The sequence below is a fragment of the Alosa sapidissima genome, chromosome 12, assembly GCF_018492685.1.
Source record: "Alosa sapidissima isolate fAloSap1 chromosome 12, fAloSap1.pri, whole genome shotgun sequence".
In the NCBI taxonomy this organism is placed as follows: Eukaryota; Metazoa; Chordata; class Actinopteri; order Clupeiformes; family Clupeidae; genus Alosa; species Alosa sapidissima.
In genome coordinates, this window is record NC_055968.1 from 28,225,423 (window position 1) to 28,248,326 (window position 22,904).

Here is a 22,904-nt window from a genome sequence, read left to right on the forward strand (position 1 = left end):
GTATTAATTCGAAGGCTCAATTAAAGGAAAACGTGCTCACGTTTTATGAATTCGAGGGCTTAAAGGAAAACGTGCTCACAAATGATCACGACCAGAAAAAATATCACTTAAAGTGAGCTCTCCCGGGCTCCGTATATGTAATAAACAAATATGAACAAAAAAAAAACGGTGTAACAATCTAATTTCCAATCATTGTTTATGTCTCTGTGTTATAGACATCCCTTTTTCGTCTTTAAGTCAATTAACATCGCAGCTGTGACGTAGAGTCACCTGATATAACCAAATTAGTGGAGGTTTCAGCACCGTTACGGTGGACTCCCTGCAACTCCGCTGAAGAACTTGAGAGTAGCCTAGCGTAGTGCACGCACCTTCACCGTATAGCCACGGGAAAACCAAACGAACGTTCGGAAGATAAGTGCATCCGTTGCTGGAAACCGGGCCCTGGTGCATTAAGGACGTAGCCTGGATAAACTTTCCCGATCCCACATAAATTATTTATTTAGTCTATGGCTACTAACCAACATTTTCGATTCTCGTTCCCCGCTGTAGGCCTAAAGTGAACAGCATTCAATGGTTTTGAACCGCGCTGTTATTTCAGAACCATAGACAGCGCGACTTAAGCGTTGTCGATGAATTTATTAGATATAGCTACTTTACAGCGCACGATAAGGCGTAACACCTTTAACACTAAACCTAGCTGCTTGCTAAATATTTAACAATTTGTAGGTCTAGACACAGCACACGCTCATCAGAGGACCGCAATGAGTGAGAGGGGACGTTCAGCTGGATTATTAGGCTATTATGGCAAGGTAATCATCATTAAAATACCAAGGTGCAGATCCAGTAAGTGGCCAGAGTAGGTTAAGGGATTTGAAGTTCATTTAATTCATTAAAGTGATTAAAAATGCGTGAGACTCTATATGGGAGAATACATCGGTTGCGACGATTAATCAGAGCGGGTTGAGGCTGTTTGTGTCCTAGAATCTTTGATTGTCAGATATGTCTCAGCCAGCTGCAAATGAAAGATTCTAGAAAGTGAGTAATCTTTGCAAACAACTATTCTAAAGTTTTTAGACTGGCTGGCAGCAGTCAGCTCAGTCAAATATCTTTCATTACTTTCCTTCAACCCTCTGTAGCTCACTGGCTCTGACGTGCAGAGGCAGTCAATGTGACGTGCTCTCTGCAAGCACGTCACAATGCAAGTGTACAGGTGTACCAACCAGTCCCCAGTGAACTTCTCATTTCACCTTTTGGTACTTTTCGGAGGACCACAGCATTATGTGTTAGGAAAGAAGGAAACCACTTTCAGAACCATATATGGTTCGCCAAACAGAGGAGGTAAGAATGCACTTTTAGAAAATGATTGCGTATTGTTTCATGTGAAGACGAATTAAAAGAACCACATATTCTAAGAATTAAATAATTTAATTCTAAGAATTAAAAATAGTCTAATGTTTGTGGGCTAGATGGTGTAGTAAATACTGAAAACTAAAAACGTGCAAATAGTGCTCTAATTTATTTGCTCTGGGAATTTCCATTTCAGCTTTCAGAATTGTTACACCATTTTCATATCATGAATAGAGATGATCGAAATGATTTTTCCATATTTAATTTTCAGGAGTCAGATGATGGCTCCAGTAGTGTCAGGAAGCCTAAAGGAGCAAAATGTAGGCCTACTGTTTCCGAGGGTGACCTGGCCTGCTACTCCAGAGCACATTTGGGAGAGAGGGTATGGTTAACCAGTTATTTGACATTGTTGTATATTTTATTTTATATTTATTTATATTTACCTGTTCATGCTGTATTTTGAATTTGTCAGTACCATGTGACCTGATATTGTCCAACAAGCCGTGTTGCCGTGGAGTAACCCTTCTGACTTGTAACCAGAGGGCAGAGGTGGAAAGTAACGAAATACATTTACTCACGTTACTGTATTGAGTAGTTTTTCTGTGTATTTTGTATTTTTTAAGTAGTTTATAAAATCGGTATTTTAAATTTTACTTGATTACATTTTGAGTGAAGTATTGTACTTCGCTACATCAAAAATCCTATCCTTTACTTGAGTAAAAAAAAAAGACTAACGAAAACGGAAAGGGAGAAAAAAAAATCGTGCCCTAAACCACTAGCCTAGTGATAATGATCAGCATGTAGCCTACAACAGGACATGAATCAAGCTGGCGCCATGCAGTCTTTCTGAAAGTGATGGAGACTGGATCACGAAATGCATCAGATTAGCCTAACCTATGAAAGTGTATTTTACGCTATTCCAATCGGTTGTCTCAGTTCGTTTCAGCACTAATGATTGCGGAGATATTTAAGCAAACACCATGGGATTTCGTGTTTTGACGTTTGTGCTCACCTTTCTTTGGAAAGAAGTTTATTAGCAGTTGTTTCCCCTCATTTTGATGTCTCTCTTTTTCCTGTTTTGGCCTTTGTTTTTAGTAACCTGACTTGGCTTTCTTGGAGAAAGACATTGCACCAGCAGCAAAACAATTAGCGGTCCACTACTAGCGATGCTACTAAATAAACAAAAGTATGCGTGTGCGTAAGGCTTCACGACACCAATCTTGCTCCAGCAGCGAGATCACAACAGATGATTGGCACGATGTCTTCACAGCACACCACATGATTGGCTCAATGTATTTTACAACACACCACATGATTGGCTCAATGTATTCACATGTCAACGTTTTGCCGCGGAAGGGTTGTGATATGTGTAGACATATGATGTGTAGACAACTGCCATATTGGCGTTACAAACTAACCCCATGCATTACTATGGAGGATTTTTTGAGTGCTGTATCTCCTCATTAGAAAGTCTTTGGTGAAACTGGTTGTTCTGGTACCCCCCCCACCCCCCCGCCCCCCAAAAAAAGTAACTAAGTAACTTTTACTTAAAGTACATTTTAAATGAACTACTTTTTACTTTTACTTGAGTACATTTTCAGATTGGTATTTTAACTTGTACTTGAGTAATATTTCATCAAGGTATTGGTACTTTTACTTGAGTACAATATTTTCGTACTTTTTCCACCTCTGCCGGAGGGTTACCAGTTCGAACCCCGACTAGTAGGAACGGCTGAAGTGCCCTTGAGCAAGGCACCTAACCCCTCACTGCTCCCCGAGCGCCGCTGTTCACCTCCCTGTGTGTTCACTGTGTGCTGAGTGTTTCACTAATTCACGGATTGGGATAAATTTCCCTCACGGAATCAAAAGAGTATATATACTTATACTTACTTATACAATGATTTAAATGAGCAATAAAACTGGTGTGTATTTAGCTTTACCAGGAGACTCCTGGATTTGACCTCACTGATCCCAATATGCACTTGGCGAATGGCACCTACAACTGCCTCCATGATCCCCATTTAAGGACATACTTTCAAAAGCCAGAGAGGAAAAAAAGACTCATTCATAATGGATTCATCACAGCTGATCAGAAGGTAGGTTATTCTAAAAAATTTGTTATTTGAAACGTAATGATGAGTCAAAGATGGTTCATTTTTTTGAGAAAATTGGTTAAGATATAAATAGATTTGTTACTTGGTAACCAAAGTGATAACTATGGCTCCTAGAATGTTACCATGGCACTTATTATGACTAAGGGTTCCATTGTAATGAGTTACCATAGTAACTCATTGCTATGGCAACTGGCATGGTGGTTGCTCAGGCATTGACTGTCATTAGGCTGGTTGCTTGGGTGGTGGTGTCATAGGGTGTTGCTATGGTAGTTTAAGATTAGGTGACAAAAGAGTTTTCTTAATGGTAGTTATTGAAGTGATTTATACAATATGGATTGTTGCTATCACTCTGATGATGGCTGCTACCTGGGTGGCGCTATGGTGTAGCTTGGCTTGGTTGTCAACATGGTGTTGCTGTGGTTACTAAAATATTACCGTGACACTTATTAAGGTAACTTAGGGTTGCTAAGGCACTGATTGGCATTGTAGTCATGCGGGTTTACTAAGCTATTAAAGTCAAGGTGGTTCCTAAGGTGTTGATATATAATCATAATTTAATCAATCTAATGAATAATTCTAATATGGATGACATAGACTGTTGGTTTCTATGTGATTTGTGAACAGTTTGGTGAGATTCACATGAACAATTGTGGCACTATTTCAGGTGTTATGTACGATTAAAGAGTACAACAATTACAGCAAATACACTGAAAGTGTTCAGCTCTCATGGCAGAAGCTCTACTTTGAGCAGCAGGTAATTATCTTAATAGTTAAGACATAGTCACTATTATTCAGTATCATTATTCTAATACTGGACGTATTAATGTAACAATAATCTGTGTTTTTCAGAGAAAGCTGATGAAAGAATTTCTGATTATGAAAGAGAAGGGTCTTATTCCACCTCATATCCACATCTCAGATATGATAGACTGGCTTGTCCGCAAAGGGACAGATATTTCTAAGAAGATGTAAGTCTTAATTGTTTGTTAAAATTGCCTCTGAGCAAAGTTGCTGAATATGTTATCGGTGAACTGATAATTTTATTTAAAAGTACATTTGCAATCAGTAGAACAACATGTGTAAATCATCTACTAGATTATTGATTTTTTTTTTTTTTTTTACTGTCATAGGTTTCAGAAACAGTCAGGGAACACACAGGCTTTGCTGGTAAGATTATTATATTTACAAATATGTACAACAAACTTCAATTGTAAATGGATAAAATCATCTTTCACAACATATCCTCACAGAAATGGGAAGTGAATCGGCGCCTGAAACTGGAAGTGATACAGAAGGAGGTGTGCCGGGAATACTGCCTGGAACGCAAACTTCCGTTCTCCCAGAGGGTCAAGGTAAGACTTTGGAAAGTTCTGAGCAAAGCCCTGCAAATCAACAGGGTGGCCAGGTAATGAAATGTGAGAAGGCTCCTTGTATTTGCTTCATATCCTTCACATTGCAGAAAGCATCAGTGGAGTGTATCCCATGTCCTGGATCTTCTGGAGCTGGTCCAAGGTGTCTCTCATCTCTGTCTGAAGCGTCAGTGGATTTGGTCTCCTCATCTGTGTCTATAGAGGAATTTCCAAGAACAGATTCAGTCACTTATCTGAATTCATTTGACTCCATCACACCAGGGACAAGTGTGGAACGATCTACAGTGGTGAGTTTTTTTTTTTTACCTGCAATTTACAAAAAACAAAGTGATTGTTCACCTGTACTATCCCACGAAGTGACTCTACATATCATTTTGTACAGTTAATCATGCTTGTATTGAAGATGATACATGTCATGCATGATGGCTATTATTGATCTTTGTGCTATGCTGGTGATTATTATTGTAATTTTTTAAAACATTGTATATTTTTGTTGTTGTTTTTAAGCTTTCGGCAGGGGCTGAGAAAGTCATTTGTGAAACTGTTAAAGACATTGTGATGGATGAACTTCGGAGAAATCTCCTTCCAGTGTTGATGAGGCGCCAGTCTTCCTCTGAAAGCATCCGCCACACCAGTGACCGCTCTGACCAGAGCTACAGGAGTTTGAACACTGCGATGGTCCGTCCTAAATCCAGTGCCAGCGTGTTATCTGATGGTGTTACTTCTCCTTCTACTGGGGACAACACTACTGAGTCATATATCGGGACTACTTTCTATACGGAAGTACCTATTTCAGAGAGGCTTTGCTATGACAACTTTCGTGCTCCTGCTGGATGCCTGATTGTGCCCAGCAACATAGCGGCCAGTACAGTGGACAACGCGATGTTAAAGGCAGGACTACGTGCCACAACTCCTGAACAGTCAAAATTTCGCTGTATGTCTGTCCAACCATTAACCATACCTTCTTATCAAAAGAAAGGTGTGAAACTTTTGGGAGGCATGCCAACGGACGTCAAAGAAATACCTGATGTGGAAGACGCTGAGGTGGAAGTGCACACACCGCAAATTATTCACGCCATCACACAGCAATTAAGTGAGACATCTTCTGTGTGTGAAACAGCAAAGGAGGGAGAATCATCAGGCTGTATGGTTACTTCAGCAAAAAGCCCAAATTCAGCACACCAGATGTCAGTGGAGCATATTTTTCAGGATAACACGTTGAATTGTGTCAATATAACCAGAGCACTATCACCTAGACATCACAGTCCAAACCTGGCTAATTCTGTTGCTGCAGTCTTATACCACAACATAAGTGAGACAGAAACCTCAAAAAAGCCCCCCCCCTACTCCAGCTCTCAGGTCACTTGTATTGATAGTTGGCAGGAGCTGACAGGGAGTGGTGCACTGAGAGAATTTTCAGAGCCTTTGTCTGAATCTGCCTTAGATCTTCTCAAAGGCACATTTGGGGAGCGGGCCCAGAGCCTTAAAACAGAGAAAAGTGAATTCCAACGCATTACAGTCCCAACATCAGAGAAACTATTCTTTGTGTCCCACGTCAACAGTAATGACACAGTTGTGCACAAAGTTGCCATTGAGGAGCTGCCTGCGGTGGATGTGATACAAAATACTATCCCTCCAGACCATTTAAAGAGGTTGAACACCCCCTTCTCCTCTAGGCTCATCACTCCTGCAAGTGCAAGACACTTTAGGCAATCAAGTCCAACAATACAACTCCTACAGGGCGTTGTGGAAAAACTGGTGGCTAAAATGGTGGTTCGCTTAATGAGCATCCCAGAGGAGTTTAATGATGCTGCCTGTAAACAGCTAGAGAAACCATGCCATTCTCTGGATGGCCCTCTTTCAGAGTTTCACCATGGAGTGATTTCTAGGCTCTGCCCAGTCCTTGTGACTGACATAATGGAATCCCTTTCCAGTGAAATTGTCAGTCCTCCTGTCGGTAAGACTTAATTGCCTTTATTCCAATCATATATCTTTTAATTGAAGTGTGAACTGAAGACAATTGAAAGTGGGAGACAATTACCTATTAACTTTGTTAGTTAGCTTTTTCATAGCTACAGTATGTTAACAACAATTATGCAAATGTTTCTAGTCACATTCTTGTAGTTTTTATTAATGTACCGGTAATCTGAATGTCAACATTGATTTGAACTGAATGTAATTTTTTATCAAATGTAGGTGAATCAGCTTCCCAATCACCTCTGCTGTTCACTGAGGATGAAAAATCGGATGGAAAATCAAGAGCTGACAGCCCAAATGATTGTGCTGAAGAGTTTGCTTGTTTCCAAGAGTGCAACAGTACAACCAATGAGGGACCATCCGAAGAGCCTATAATAGACTTTCTAAAACTTGCAATGACTGATATTGAGTCGGCAATGACTTATTCCAAAAAGCAGGTTTGCTCTAACCTTCCTGCCAGGACAGAGGTTGTTGTAGACATCATCACTAAGCTGGTCTCTGATATTGAGTCTGGCACTAATTCCCCAACTTCACCTCTGACAAATGTGGTAGTAGATATGGTGATGTCTGTGCTGGATAATCTGTCAGAGGTGTCCACTGCATCATCTCCTGACAACTTGGAATACTCAAGACCTGCCAGCTCTAGAATTGTTAGCACTGTCCGTAAGGAGCTAGAGGACCAGATTGGCTCCACTGATGCCCTCAAGCATGCACTTAACTGCGGGAGTGAAGATGTCACCAAGGCCATCTCTACTGCTGTTGCTAGGGAAGTCTCTGTACTCCTCTCAGAGTCAGTAGCTCGCCATTTAGCCTCCACCTCCAGTTCTGCTTCACTGTTGAGCTTACCGGATACGACCTCTGCACCCGCAGTGCGACCTCTGACTGCTGCTGTCATACCCAACATCCATCCTGACAGTGGACTTCTTCCCAATCATCGGTCTTCATCTTCCATGGAAAGAAAGCCTGTGGTGATGGTGGTCAACTTTGATACAGTCAGAGATATTGTCAGCCGGCTTCTGGTGCAACTTTTACCAAAAGGATTCAAAGGTTTTAACCTGGCAGACTGCAGCCTCTTTGATGTCATCTTCTCTGAACTTTCCTCCAGTTTATTTGTAAGACTGACTAGGAAGAGACAGAAGGCCACTGTCTGTCTAGATTCCGTTGAAGTCTCTCAGGTTGTCCTCAGTGTGCAAAGGGATTTGGTCAAGCTTTATGGTCCTCCGGAGCATTTTCAGAACAAGGTTTTCAACAATTGCCCAACATTTTTTGGAGGTATTGCAAAACTTATTGTGAAAGGCATTTTGAAGTCACCCACAAGAAAGCCCACTGAAATAAATGCCAACCCCTACTCTGATGAAACCACTCAGGGGACACCACATCTTGCCACACCAGAGTGGAGAATCAGTATCCATTCCATCGATGACTTGTTGTCTCTTCTGTTGAATAAAATGCAGGAATTTTATCTTGTCAAAGCAGAGGATGCTCAGTTCTCCCGAGCTCTGTTCAGCTATCTTACCATAAACATCATGGATATGACTCTCAAACAACTTCAAGTGATTCCAGGATTGGTGCTCGTAGACAAAGAGGAGAATTTCAACAAATTCCTCAACGAGAAAATGGTCTCCAACGTCCACAGCGCTTTGGTCGTTAAGGGCATCACTGTGAAGACTGTGCACATGGCATTACAACAAGGAAGTTCATCAGCACTGAATGTCATCAGAGATGAACTCATCAAGGAAATCATAGCAGTGTGCTCTTCAAGTGCCTGCGCATATGATCTCAGGTCAGAACAGGGTCAAACAGAAACACTCTTGACCAAGACGGTGGCCACAGTCACATCTACCAGTCCAGCAGAGGTATATTTTTCCAGCGTTTTCCTTTATGTCTGCATTTTCCAACAAAGTAATATAATTTGACCAATTTGCTAGCACAGTATCTTTTGGTGGACAATATGTGTAGGTCATTGATTTTATTATTTTTTTTATTATTATTATTTACAGGCTAGAAAGGTTGACACCATTGAATACTCCGCAGCAGCATCAAACACAGTAGATAATGTTTTGCAATCTGCTATGGGTGAGTGATCAGAAATTATATGGGATTATATTGATGAATTGGCAGAAAAGAACTTGCATGGGATGAGAGGTCCTATTGCATTGGTTTCCCCTGCCAAAACTTTGCAGAATGACTGTATGGCTGAATATCTTGTATTTGTGTTGCATGGAATGTTATTATTTGATAACAAACTGTCCAAAAATTGCTTGTAATTGCATATCATTGTATCATCAGACAAGGAGAAGATGCCCAAGAGGAAGAGACAGATTGGCCGCATCTTTCTCCGTATTTTCAAGGGGGTTAGACGCAGTTTCACAAGCTGCAATACATCTCGAGTGATGGACTAAGAAAGATTCATTTTATTTTAATCATTTATTTTATTTTGCTTTATGTTTAATTTGATTTCTTCTCTATAATCCTCAAATACATCAATAAAGTACACAGCATGAAAACATTATGGAGTGTATATATTTAGATAAGTTTAGGGGTGGATTCATATCAGATTTTCACATTCTGTTTTCAATTGCCTTTTACACAACGTCCCAAGTTTTTCTGATTTGGAGTTTTATTAAGGTAAACATTTTGCATAGTGTACCTTTAACAATACACTAGCCATTGTAAGCTGTGTGGGTGCTACGTAGTGGACACATACTGTGTAACTGCATGAAGCTGCATATTTAACTGATTGTTAAGCCAAGCAATTTTAAGTACATTCTTTATATTTTGTACATTTTCATGTTTACAGAAACCACACACACATGCATGTTACTGGTGTCCTTTATAAGACAGAGATATGTTAAAATGACAATCTGTGAAGTGTTTTCCACTGTTGGTGCTCCAGCTTCCTCAACCGCAACATGCAGCGTAAGCCCTTGTGGCATGTGTGGAACATTATAGTCTATGTTGCACATTTTAAAATGTTAAAAATCAGGCCTTGAAGGCTACCATATGAGGGAGGTTAGTCTACATGCCAGTGGTGGAGGAAGTACTGAAACTCAGTACTTAAGTAAAAGTACAAATACACAGAGAAATATTTACTTTAGTAAAAGTAAAAGTACCACAATGACAACCCTACTTAAGTAAAAGTAAAAAGTACCTGCTTTTAAATGTACTTTAAGTATTAAAAGTAAAAGTATTTGCATAATGATTTATTCTCTTAATATCTATATTCTAAAAGGAAAAATCAGTATGGGCTGTGGCATTTTAATTAAGCTAGTTTTAGGTTATACTCGACTAGATAGTTTTAAGTTAATGCAATTGTGCTTACCATCTGTGGCCCAGTTTACATTCTGACCTACAATTCTAGAGACTGTAATTCTGGTTATCTAGGCCTACTAGGGTGATCTGCTGAGTAATATCATTCAGCAAAACACGAGAGCCTGAAGTTTAACGGGGTAGACAAGGGAAACGTCGGGTGGATCGTAATGCCAATTATGCTGATTGAACAGAAAAGTTGCTGAGAAAGGTGTCTTTATGTTCAGTTTCACTTGCGCAGACGCATACAGTAGGCCTAGACATTGAATGGGCGCTCACGTTACTATCCCCCAATTGTAGGCTATGCATCTTTATTTAATCACACACAATTAAGGAATATTTCCTAATCTGGAAAATGTTACGTTTTTTCCGGCCACCGGTTCATTAATAGTCTACCATTCATTTGTGCCGCAAATGATCAGACGTGTGACAGAAGCATGGGCATAGCCTGTAACTTCGCTGATCCGCGGATAGCAATCTCATCGGAGAGGAGGCCCTAACGCTGCAGATAACAGACAGAGAAAGGCACAGCACACAGTTGCATGTACAGTGTAGCCATGGGTCTGGTGAATATAGCCTACCGAATGCAGATGGCTACAAGCTCACGCTTTGCCTGGTATAGACTAGAAGCTTATGTTTCTAAGAATGCACGTAGCGCTCCAGAATCTTTGGTAGCAACCCCCCCGGTAAAACAAACGTGTTTGTCAGAGAGAAAAAAAAACTGATCATAAAATGTATCGTAAAAAGGAACGATGGTGTTGTAGAAATGTAGCGGAGTAAAAGTACAGATAATTGCTGTAAAATGTAACGAAGTAAAAGTCAAAAGTATGCACTATAAATTTTACTTAAGTAAAGTACAAATACGTGGAAAATTTACTTAAGTACAGTAACGAAGTATTTGTACTTCGTTACATTCCACCACTGCTACATGCTGTACAGTGGTTTTAGTGTTTTTTGAATGTTAAATGAATGTTAACTATTAAACTAACTTTACTATGGTCTATTTGAGGGGCTCCATGTGACACTGCAACCTTACTTACAATTACAAGCATGCAAAAAAAAAGAGCATTGCAGACATCAGTTGAGAGTTAACACATTTTATTCATATTGATTTAACAGTGGAACTTCTTACTCAAGGCACCATGTTTTTTCACAAAGAATTAACATTTTACCTGCCCTACACTAAACCACTTTGTAACAGCTCGATATAGAAGCTGTGCTTTGACCAATGTGCGCTTGATGCCAATATTTGTGCGACTTCTAATGAATCCACAGACATGCAACTCCAGTGAAACAGAATGTTGTCTGATTGTAGCCTACAGTTAGCGAGCTGTATAACATAGGACAAACTCTGGGCTGCAATGCTGCATTAGATTAAAGTTACCCAACCCAAAGCACATGCAGAAGAAGCACGTAGAGCATAGATATACAGTGCAATACAGAGATTCCATTGTTGCTCCATCATCATCAATAGGAAAAAACCCTCAGTATTTCACCCACCCCTATTTATTTATTTATGTATGTATGTATGTATGTATGTATGTATGTATGTATGTATGTATGTATGTATGTATGTATGTACTTAATAGTTGGTTAAGTCTTTACAAATGTCAGTTTAGATGTTCTGGTCATACTTTTCTCTTCAATGCACACTAGTCTCACTCACTCCCATATACACTCACACATGTTTTTTTGGTGGACATGGGCACAGTCCTTGAAGCAGGCCTTTTCTCTATCTGTTAATGTACAAGCTTACACGTGGTCCCCAGCACATGGGATGGGGGATGGGGGAGGGGGGGGGGGGGCAGGGGAGGCGTTTTGGAGGATTCCAGTCTTTGTGCTTTTCCATTCAGCTCTCTCTGTTCCCATCCTTTGACTCATCCTCTTTTCCTCGTCCTTCCTCTTTCACCGTTTTCACTTTCTCAGTCTCCCTCCCAGCCCACACGGTCACTGTGCTCTCAGTGGCTCATGAGTTTTGCGCCCAAAGCGTGACAGTCCTGTCGGCCGAAGAAGAGAGGAAGGCGAGGTCTTGCGGGTGCCACCTGCACTGGATCACCTTGTCCCCGTGTTCTCCTGCCACCGTCACTGGGAGAGGCTTGGTCAGGTCACCTTGGAAGGGAAAACCACAAGCAGCAGTCTTAATATCAGAACAATTGTCATTTCAACACACAATATAAGGTCATCGACCATCAAGCCTGTGTAGATAAGGAAGTGGCCTCGCCTTGCAGGTCTGTGATCATCACTTTGCCGTCGTAGGATCCGGTGAGCAGGTAGTGTGCCCCTGGGGAGAAACGGACTGACCGCACATCGCTGCCGTGCGGCCGGTAGGTCTGCACTGTCCGGCCCCCTCGGATGTCGTACAGCATGCAGCTGCTGTCCTCCTGACCGGTGGCTAAGAGACGACCACTGGGGTCCACAGCCACTGATGCCACGGCACTACCTGAGGGATGACAACAGAGAGGGAGGGAGTGTGTGGGATCAGAAGTGTTTAAGAAACAACAATAAGGTAATAACATACCTTATATTATGACCAGCGTCATTTGGATTTACTTGCTCTTAAACTAAACAGTGACAACAAGTGGCCATAACAGTGAAGTGCAGTTCAATTTATTCTGCAGAAAATGTTCAGAAAGGCCTGATGAAGTTTTATGTTTTGGTTTTTCAGAAACGGCACTAAGATTTAAAAAAATACACAACCACATAAAAAGTATGTATGCAGACACACATACAAGCAGACACACACACCTGAGCCGTGCAGTGCTGTACCCACCACACGCACACAGCTGGGAACACGCAGGTCCCAGAATCGGACCGTTTTATCCTGCGAGCCGGAGGCGATAAGCCAGCCTCCCCATGTGTACAGAGATAGGATGTGCCCTGAGAAGGCAACACATCAAACATATTACAACCACATACACACTCCACAGCTATTAGCACATCATCAGCACGTTGTCCATTTATTTCATGTGTTATGCATAATGCTATATTTAATGTAAACATTCATTCAAGAGATTGTTTCTCCAAAATGCTTCTGGTACATTCTACAGTGAATACAGATGTCCCTAACAATCCATTTTAAACAAAGAATTCCCAAAACAAGAATAATAGGGAAGGGGGGGGATATTGTACAGTAATATTATCTTAAGTGACCCATTGGGAACATTGCATTGTCTTTATCAAAATAGGGCAACCAGCCCGAGACTAAAGTCCTAACCAGTATGGCCACTGAGCGCGTGCAGACCCTGGCCCCTCTGGCAGTCGGTGGTGTAGATGTTGCAGTCTCCAGCGCCCGCACTGATCAGGATGGTGCCCCCACTCTCGGGGCCCTCCATGAAGGCCAGGTCTCTGATGGTGCCATCGTGCATGCTGAACTCCAGGTCAGGTCCTGTGTGTGGGGAAGGGACGACATGCTGTGAGCCAGAGAGCCTGAACACCCCAGACAGCATAAGAAAAGAATTTTAAGAAATGCCAGAGCATGAAGTGGTTTTTATCTAGAGGATGCAGCGTTAGCGCATCTTACAAGCCTCGCTTACACCAGACTGATTCTCATCTCAACGGAAAATTTGTCTGGGGACACTTTCCAAGGGGCGTAACCAGCAGTGAAATTAAACTTAAATTGGTTCTCTAAAGTCTTACCAAATCTAACCAAAGTACGGCAAACACATCTTTCTTGTAAACAAAGGTTTTAAATTCAATTGTTTACTCAATTCCAAAGAGAATACACATTTGTGTCATTTAACACTGCCGCTGTAAGCTCAGCCATTGGTGGTGTTCAACAACACTACAGTGCTAACTGTACTCTTCTGGCTGTCTTATATAAAACTTCTCCCATCTCGTATCAGCGGTTGCTGGGTGATTTGGAAATGGGCTCGAATGGGAAGATAGCCAGACGGATCTGCTGAGATGCGCTCACAGATTAGTCTGGGTTCACCCAAGCTAGCGTATTAAAATATATAAAACAATTCTGTTTTGTGATATTCATGAGAACATCTTTTTTTTTTCAGGCATTTTGTGGCCCCTTTGTACATCCCTCATAGGATGGTTTGCAAAACAGAAGGCTGTGAAGTGTCTTTTCACATCCATGGTTAAAATATTCATGTGTGCAGTGATTTGAGGACAAAACACTCCCAGATTGTTCTAAAATCTCAATACACATCACGGTTGTGATGACCAGGATCTTCTTGTAGCATGGACATTACCTGAGGCATTGAAGGTGTCAGCGTTGAAAGGCAGCACCTTCACATACTTGTCATTGGAGCCAGTGGCCAGCAGCTGTCCGCAGTGACTCCATGCCACACAGTAGATGGAGCCCTTGTGATGCTTTATCCTCTTGAAGCAAACCTCAGGCTCTTTGTTTGGGCTAGTCCCCCTGAGAAATGGGGGAACGGACAAACATTAAATAAAAGAGGGGGCGGTGGTAGTGTAGTGGTTAAGGAGCTGGGCTAGCGTGCAGTAGCCTGAAAGTTGTCGGTTCAATTCCCGGCTTCCACCGCTGTGCCCTTGAGCAAGGCACTTAACCCCAAGTTGCTCCGGGGACAATGTGATCCCTTGTAATATAGCTGACATACAGTATGTAAGTCACTTTGGTCAAGAAGTGTCTGCTAAATGTAATGTAATAATAATAATAATAATAAAAGAGTGCTGGCTGAATTTCTTACATCCAGCTAGGTCTCGGCACTTGCCCTAAAATCCGATGTATCATTTATATTTAAGGGAAGTGAATGCTGATTTGCCACTTTGAAATTAGAACGTACAATAGACTATGAAATTAGACTACAAAATCTTAACTGAACAAATAGCTAACTGAGGGAAGACACAACCTGATCTATGGAACATCTAATCTAATCTAACACAATGTACAAAAATGTCAACATAATACAACACAAAAAACACGGTAAAGCCTGATCTGACGTAGCAGGCACTAACCTGAAGGAAAAAATAAAATAAAAAATCTACTCTATGGGTCAAAACTGGACCTAACCTGTGGTAGAAACGCACCTTCCCTTTGAGGTGTCTGGGCAGACACACACCCGCAGAGTTTTGGAGTTTGAGCCCACAGCGAAGAGACCCCCGGAGGGATGGAACGCCACCGCCCGCACAGCCTGTGTGTCTTCCAGCGTACTCACAGCAACAAACTGGGACGTGGGCTGGCCGTCCTAAAACAGAGACATACCTAAGGATGACTCAGCCTCTTTAGAAATTCAGGTCACGTCAGGGCGGACATCAAATTCGGAATGAAAGCCCTACCTCATGGCCGCCTTTCTTCACTAGAGAGGTCTGGTCTTGGGTAGCTGGCCTCTTCACCCCATCCTTCTGACCACTGCAAACAAGCACAGCCATAATTTATTTATGTCAACTGATGTAACATCACAAGGAGTTTTCCGTTTTTAAGCACATTTGCATTTATTTTATTAATCTGACACTTATAGCAACTTGCAGCAGAGCCTAGTGCAGGCGAAAGTTGCCTGTCCAGTGAGTGACAGGACTTGCAATTCATTCTATTTTACAAACTTTCCCCAAATTTTAAACAGAGAAGACAGGCAAGGACACATACAGTACCAGAAACATGCTGCAATGTCTACACTGTGTAATCAAAGACTGAGAATTTGCCTAACCTTTGGGTCAGCAGGACCGGGGACTCATCCAGTGATGGCATGCCCCTTCCATCTCCTCTCTGCGGGGTGCTGCTCACCACACCTGCCTTGCCCTGTCCCGGATCTCCAATATCAGGGGTTCGGGTGGTGCCAGCCGGGGTGGGCGGGACAGGCGGCGCCGGGGTGCCCGTCTTGGTTGCGGTGCCATTACACTGCTGGGCCAAAGACTGCACGTCCTCCGCCAGGTTGTCCATCCCCATGTTCATCTCCTCCAGCTTCTGGATGGACCTGAAGATGGGAAAGGTGGGTCACTCAAAGGGACCCTTCAGCAAAACCAGCTGGCAGAGTGCAGAGTGCTTGGTCAAAATATGATAATGTTACAGTGTTCAGCTTCCTGCAGAATGTACATGTAAGCGTTTACACTGTTTCTCTGTAAAGGCCAATAAGGTAAATTGTGTTGTACCTGACAAGTTTCGGCTACCTTGCCTCTGTAGCCTTCATCAGAGGTGTCACGTGATGTTGGTGTGACGTCGTCTGAGATGTGTTATATGGCGTTTTCCATCCCACCAACATCACGTGACACCTCTGATGAAGGCTACAGAGGCAAGGTAGCCGAAACTTGTCAGGTACAACACAATTTACCTTATTGGCCTTTACAGAGAAACAGTGTAAATAGTATATCAGTAGGTCTAAGGAACCTCTTCAATATACATGTAAGCAGGTTTAGCAGGACAAAGATCGTCTGTCATTCATTAAAAAAAGTGCTTTAAAAAACAACAACAACAACAACAACAACCAACAGGAAACAGCCCTTCCCCAACCTGTTGAGAAACTTCTCGGTGAGGTTGTGCTGGTCCTGGTGTGGCCCCTGCGGCGGGTGCACGCCCCCCTCCAGCAGCATCTGCTGGTAGAGCTGCCGCTGCTGCTGCTTCTGCTCCAAGTGCTGCTGCACCCGCAGGCGCTGCCGCTGGTACTCTTGCAGCTGCTCCACAGAGTCGTGCGGCTGCCCACGGCAACACGGGAGTTGTTATACACAAACACAATAAACAATTACAACTGCATTTGTGCAGTTAGTCACTGATGCTCTTGCTCTTGCTGCTCTTATTTTTTCATTATTATATGTGCCCTCTTATTTACTTACTTTTTTATTTACTTATTTACTTACTTTTTTGTTTACTTGAATGTTATGTTTGTCTGTGGACCTAAATTGGTAAAATATGTCTTGTCTTCACCGTGGGATAGTGAGAAACGTAATTTCGATCTCTTTGTATGTCTGGAACATGTGAAGAAATTGACAATAAAGCTGACTTTGACTTTGACTTTGACTTTGATGAGAAATGGTCCTGTGAAAGATTTTGCCCGAATGTTGTTAACAGGGGATGTTACAAGCAGGCTATTAGTGATGTAGAAATGACAGTCTAATCTTTCGCAATAATGCAATATGACAAGCAAAACAACAGATTAGGCGCACCATTTGAATTATCACAACACGATGACATACAGCTCATGCAAATTTTTAAAAAGCTACAGATACAAATTTTCATGAGCCCAGAAAAAAAAGGAAAACAAACAACATTGTTTAATCATCAGTCAGACTGTCAGAAGTCAGACACATCATATCTGTGACCAGCAGCATCTCTCTTTAGCTTCCTTATCAATGTGCTACCTCCCTAGTCTCCGCCAACACTCTCCATGCCCTCTCAGCCTTGCCCATGGCCCCAACACAAGCAGCTGGCAAATGCAATCTGAACAGGCCCCGGCTCTCGGACACATAAAAATGAGAGATGAGCATCTCTGACAAGCTGGCTGACTTGACTGAGGTGATTCATGAGGGAAGGACGCTCCGGGCTGGGCCCACAAGCTTCTTATGGACACCCCCCACCCCCACCAACGAGCCCAGAGCAACAGCAGCAGCAGCAGCAGCAGCACCCCCCCCCCCCACCCCCACCCCCCACATCTCAACCCCCCAACCTCACCCTAACCCCAGCCTTCCCTTCGCCCCATTCTGTCCTGTCCTTTGGAGGACACGAGGGATGAGCTGCTGCTGGCAGCAATAGCTCACACGCTCACCCTGGGGGTAACAGACACACTGCGGGGGAGAGCGCCTTCCTACCCAGACAGTGAGAGCATATACTCACTTATGCACATGCACACACACACACACACACACATACACAAAACACACACGGAGGGATTTACTGTCTCTCTGCGGGTGATAGGAGGTATGAGGAGAAAAAGGGAAGTGAGGTTCTGTTCTGACTCTAAACTAGAATCTTAAGGGAACTGGAAAACTGTCATGGAAAAACCAGCGTCAGATGATCTCTTCAATATACATGTAAGCACAAAGCACATGTAAACTTTGGTTCCTGATGATGGTCATTCTGACCTGGTTCTGAATTGAATGGCTGAATACACTTCATTTTTCATTTATATTTTCATTTCTACTCATTTCCTTTTCACTATTTCAAGGGCTAGTCATTCATCACATAGACTGAGGAGGTCTACTAATCTACCCAAGCAGCAAAGAGCCCCATGAATTTTTATATCCGCTCTAATGGTCCACTCCATATCCATTCCAATTGGCACTATGCATGCCTGAGATACCACAACAACCACTGTGTCAATATGTCATCTTAATAACATACAAGTCCATTCACAGAGTAAGGGGTGATTGCAAGTACCTCAGTCCCATCAGCAGAGTTGGCTGGTCCTCCATCTCTGCCTGGTGCTAGAGGTGGACGTGTACTACTGGGACCCGAAGGTGCTGATGCTTGCGTCCTACAACTGGAAGAGGTAAGAAGAGAGGTGTTTGCACTGTGCATCTGATATCTATCATAGTTAAACATTGGGCAGTCGTGGCCTACTGGTTAGAGCTTCGGACTTGTAACTGGAGGGTTGCTGGTTCGATCCCCAACCAGTAGGAACGGCTGAAGTGCCCTTGAGCAAGGCACCTAACCCATCACTGCTCCTCGAGTGCCGTTGTAGCAAGGCAGCTCACTGCTCCGGGTTAGTGTGTGCTTCACCTCACTGTGTGTTCACGGTGAACACACAGAACACACAGTGTGCTCTGTGTGTTCACTAATTCACGGATGGGATAAATGCAGAGACCAAATTCCTTGTATACGCATGTATACTTGGCCGAGAAACCTGATTTACAATTTTATGATTTACAATTGCGGCTTGAATCATCTCTGTTTACATTGGTCAATCAAGGTACGATAAATCCTTTCCATATGTGCCATTGAACCATTTGAATGAGAAGAAACACTACAGTTGTCACACACATGGCCAAAAGTGAAACCTTGCCACAGACAAACTAACCCTTTCAATGAGATGCCACTATTTCCTCGGATAAGCTTCAGTGGCCTCGACAGCCATCCAGCTTATGGCTCTCGCACAATAAAAACACACGGTATACAGCATGCCTCTAGCAACATGTTACAATCCCCATGGCCAGAGAGATCTCGATGGCAACAGTATCACATTCAGGAGCCCATAAATGAGCACAGAAACATTTTAAGATAAAGCATGTCATCAGGTCCTTTTCACTTTGGTTGTCTCTATAGACATGAGTGCAGATTGACCATATCCCTGGGTTAACTAACGGAGTGACAGGGCTTTATCTAAGTATGCACAAACAGGATTAGTGGGGTTAAGCTCTGCCATATGGTGAAATTCACTGACTGGATAGCAGCCCTTGCTTTGAGACAACATCCACTGGCACAACACCAATCAGAGAGCTGTACTGTACCACTGTAGTTATTGCTCATCATTTCAGGCATTTGTCTCAACACTAAGCCTAACTTTGTGATGCATGCTAAGGTGAAGAAAAAACATTACTAATGGTTATGTTGAATCACTTCATAAAGTGAAACTCTTGACATTCTACAAAAACAAAAGCTCTTTGTTCAGACATACAGTATACAGGGTTCCTATAATCAGTAGTACCTACTTCAACCCCTTCTTGAAAAGGTTTGCCAGATTGTACATTATGTAAATATTATGCAAAGCTCTCCAGCAGCACTGCGTCAGTACCTATCAGAAGAATCTTGAAAGACAGTGTTATCCAGGTTTTTGGTGACGTTGGGTCCCCCTCCTTGACTCCCATAGCTGGCAAATGAGCGGGACATGGCCTCCCCCTTCCCACTGGCGTCTGACTCCTTCTTCTTGTCCTTCCCCGCCAGGCCGTGAGACAGGCCGTCCAGGGCGGGCGCGAGCGAGCGCGACATGTAGGTGTCGGCCGACAGCGGGCGTCGCAGCGGTGAGGCCGGGCACGGCGACAGCTTGCTGATGAGCGGTGTGAGCAGGTCGACGTGGCCGGCGCGCAACGGCTTCACCAGCCGGTCCACGTGGATGCTGAGCGTCTTCTGCTCGAAGGCGCACGCGAACACGCCCGGCGCCAGGTTCTGCAGCCACGACAGCAGGCTCAGGTCCAGGTCGTCGCAGCCGTTTCCGCAGAGCACGTCCACGCCGAGCAGCACCTCGCCCTCGCTGATCTCCTCGCCCGTGGCCTTGCTCTGGCAGAACTCCACGCAGCACTCGTACAGCACGCCCTTGATGAGCAGCTGGAAGAGGCGGTTGGCCGAGGCGCGGAAGCCCGCCTCGCTCAGCTTGCGGTCGGCCGGGATGAAGTCGGCCACCATGACGCAGGCCTCCTCGAAGCAGTGCACACGCGCTGTGCTGGGGTTCCAGTCCTTGAACTCGGCGTGGTGCGTGAGGCGTGGCAGCGTCAGGAGCAGGCACAGCTTGCTGTAGTCCTCCTTGCTGGGGCTGAACTCCTCCAGGGAGTGCAGGCACTTCACCGCCTCCTGCATGGTGAACTCTAGCTGTGGAGAGAGGAAGGGACGGGAGGGAGTGGGTGGGTGAGGCGTGGGCAAAGAGAAGGAGAGAGAAAAAGAGAGGGAGAAGGAGGATAAAGGGATCAAAAGATGGCAAAGTGAAAACAAATAGAGTTGACACAGATGTGGGATGATGGTAGGCAAAGAGAGCATGATGGTTTGTTGAAGAAAAGGAACAGAGGACAAAACAGGGGTGAAGACAGTGAGATAAGTGGAAAGGAGAGGAAATGAAAGAGAGAACAAATATTCTGCTGTACCTAGTTCCTCTGAAGGACACTTGTTTTTGTGTAATCATTTACAAATGTGCTTTCATTTTTTTTTTTACAGGTTATGCTGTAGCCTTTCAGACGTAGTGTAGTACTCTGAGTGCACACTGAACTGACACTGGTTAACAAGCAGCCAAATCATGTAGGTCATCTGCCTAGCAAACTACTCTAGGGCACATCCTTCTAATCTGAGGAGAGACAAAGGCTAAATGCTCACAGTCTGAGGATCATCGGCAGCTGCAATGGCATTGTTCACACACAGGGCTTCTAGAAACTTCTGCTTCAGGATAATATATCGGAACCTGTTTAAATAACACATATAAAAGGATAGATTGACACAACCAGTACCTCAGCAATGAGGACATCGGCTTCTTAATTGTTGACTGAAACAGATATTCTCCACTAAGGGTTTGATTTGTATTTCGAGTCAAATTCACCATTTTTACAAAGATTTGGAACTACACAGATATCCAAATACGTACACACCACTCACTTTTTTCTGTCAAACTTATCCATGCTTTCAAGTGGCTGAATGAACTGTAGGACCTCATCCCATTGGCCATCCAGTATAAGTTGCCTTTATAGGAACGGAAAAGGATTACAGTCAGTGAAAGTTTTAATCCATCCAGTCCATAACAAGCTGCAATGCTTCAAAGACGTTCACTAGTGAATTCTCACATGGATTAGTGCCTATACCCTCTGAGAAGCTTGCATTAAAACCCACAAAAAACCCACGAAACACACTGTAACCTAAAATAGGGGTATATAAACATTCATGCTGCTTGTTTCCTTATTCCAAACTGCCAAGAGAAACAGCCTCAACCAGTGAATTATTCACCCTCTTTGTCACTACTCTGAATGGAGACCTCATTCTCCAGGCTTTAGAAAGCTTAGACTCTAAATACAGACAGGCTGACGAGCTCTGAGAGCATTCTAATGGCTGACAACTCGAGGGCTGTACAAGCCAAATAACAGAACACAGGCCCCTACCTCAGGAAAAGCATGTCATCAGAGTACAGGCCATTGATGACCCCACTCTCCCTTTCTAGGGCCAGCATGCTGATGTGGAGCTTTTTGGAATTGAGGAAGTCCAAAATCAGCTTGATGATCTCCACTTCTTTGATGTTGATCGTCTCCTCTGCTGTCATGGTGTCAGCTTTCTGGATGGGTTGAAAACCGGGTGAGTGACATATGCAAAGGCCAAGGCATCATGTTGACACTGTCAATTTGTGTTGTGATGACTTCTCTATGCATGTCAGGTTTTTGCCTTAGGGGTCAGGTACAAGTTTATAGCGTGTATTTCTTAAGGTTATTCTCCTATGTATGGCCTAGATTAATTATTTCAAGTAGGTCCTTCTGGGCAAACAAACTGATCTGACAAAATAGTTTATGGTCATCATTAAAGGTAGCCTGCCTACCTGGCCTACTCAAGTTACAACTGCAGCAATAAAATCACACGCCTGCAAAATAACAGGTTGTCAAGGACAGCAGCTATTGCTAAACATGGTAGCCTGCAGCAATTCTCGTCTCTCTTTTTGTGGAATAAAGCTAGATATGATGACTAATGCGACTACCTAGCTTCCTATGACAAACCGCTTTCAATAGTTCCAGGCGAAATAATGCTGCTAGCTATAGCTCATTGACCACGCTGCAGTACAGTACACACCATATTGTTGACTATCGCATATGAGCACAACGTGACGTTCCACCATCAACACTTCAACAATCTATCTGTTTAACAAGTGAATCTGGCGAATACGCAAAGTATGGGCAACATCACGTTTGTGTCGGCGTTTGCGGCTCAACTCGGATGCCGATGTGGCGTAAATGCCTGTCAACCCGAAAATCTTGGTCAGCCAGAAGGCATTAGCCACTGCGATACTGACAGCACAAGAGCAGAGTCTTACCTGTGTGGCTTCTACAAATGCATAAATCGCAGTGTTGTTGATTGGGAGAATTCCTACGAACAAATTGGCAAATTCAGCGCATCCGCATGGAATCTGTGAGAATGTGTGCGTCTCTTGACAACGCCGGCCGTCTCCACCCACCGCTATCTCCGGTACACAGCTCGGTTGCCAAGTGGATCAAC

The 22,904-nt window shown here is 43.4% G+C and overlaps 2 protein-coding genes across 3 annotated transcripts; one reads left to right on the plus strand and one right to left on the minus strand.

The window, feature by feature from the left end:
* Window positions 1-1,177: 1,177 nt before the first annotated feature.
* Window positions 1,178-9,315, plus strand: LOC121678366. The gene is made up of 12 exons (XM_042057842.1): window positions 1,178-1,338; window positions 1,619-1,729; window positions 3,282-3,443; window positions 4,126-4,215; window positions 4,311-4,429; window positions 4,592-4,628; window positions 4,712-4,813; window positions 4,921-5,118; window positions 5,339-6,788; window positions 7,028-8,664; window positions 8,809-8,884; window positions 9,098-9,315. The coding sequence occupies exons 1-12, from the start codon at window positions 1,318-1,320 to the stop codon at window positions 9,208-9,210; spliced, it is 4,116 nt and encodes a 1,371-aa protein (XP_041913776.1). The 5' UTR covers window positions 1,178-1,317; the 3' UTR covers window positions 9,211-9,315.
* Window positions 9,316-11,198: 1,883 nt separating this feature from the next.
* wdr47b (WD repeat domain 47b) lies at window positions 11,199-22,877 on the minus strand. 2 transcript variants are annotated; one of them, XM_042057844.1, is made up of 15 exons: window positions 22,723-22,877; window positions 21,806-21,971; window positions 21,309-21,392; window positions 21,033-21,117; window positions 19,747-20,537; window positions 18,393-18,495; window positions 16,533-16,714; window positions 15,733-15,999; window positions 15,365-15,437; window positions 15,116-15,273; window positions 14,317-14,486; window positions 13,332-13,502; window positions 12,863-12,994; window positions 12,339-12,557; window positions 11,199-12,226 (listed from the first exon to the last, which is right to left on the minus strand). In XM_042057844.1, exons 2-15 carry the CDS (start codon window positions 21,961-21,963, stop codon window positions 12,084-12,086), a joined length of 2,736 nt encoding a protein of 911 aa, XP_041913778.1. In that variant the 5' UTR covers window positions 21,964-21,971; window positions 22,723-22,877; the 3' UTR covers window positions 11,199-12,083. The 2 variants fall into 2 exon arrangements, with proteins under 2 accessions (XP_041913778.1, XP_041913777.1); XM_042057843.1 differs by having other exon boundaries at window positions 21,806-21,975.
* Window positions 22,878-22,904: the final 27 nt, after the last annotated feature.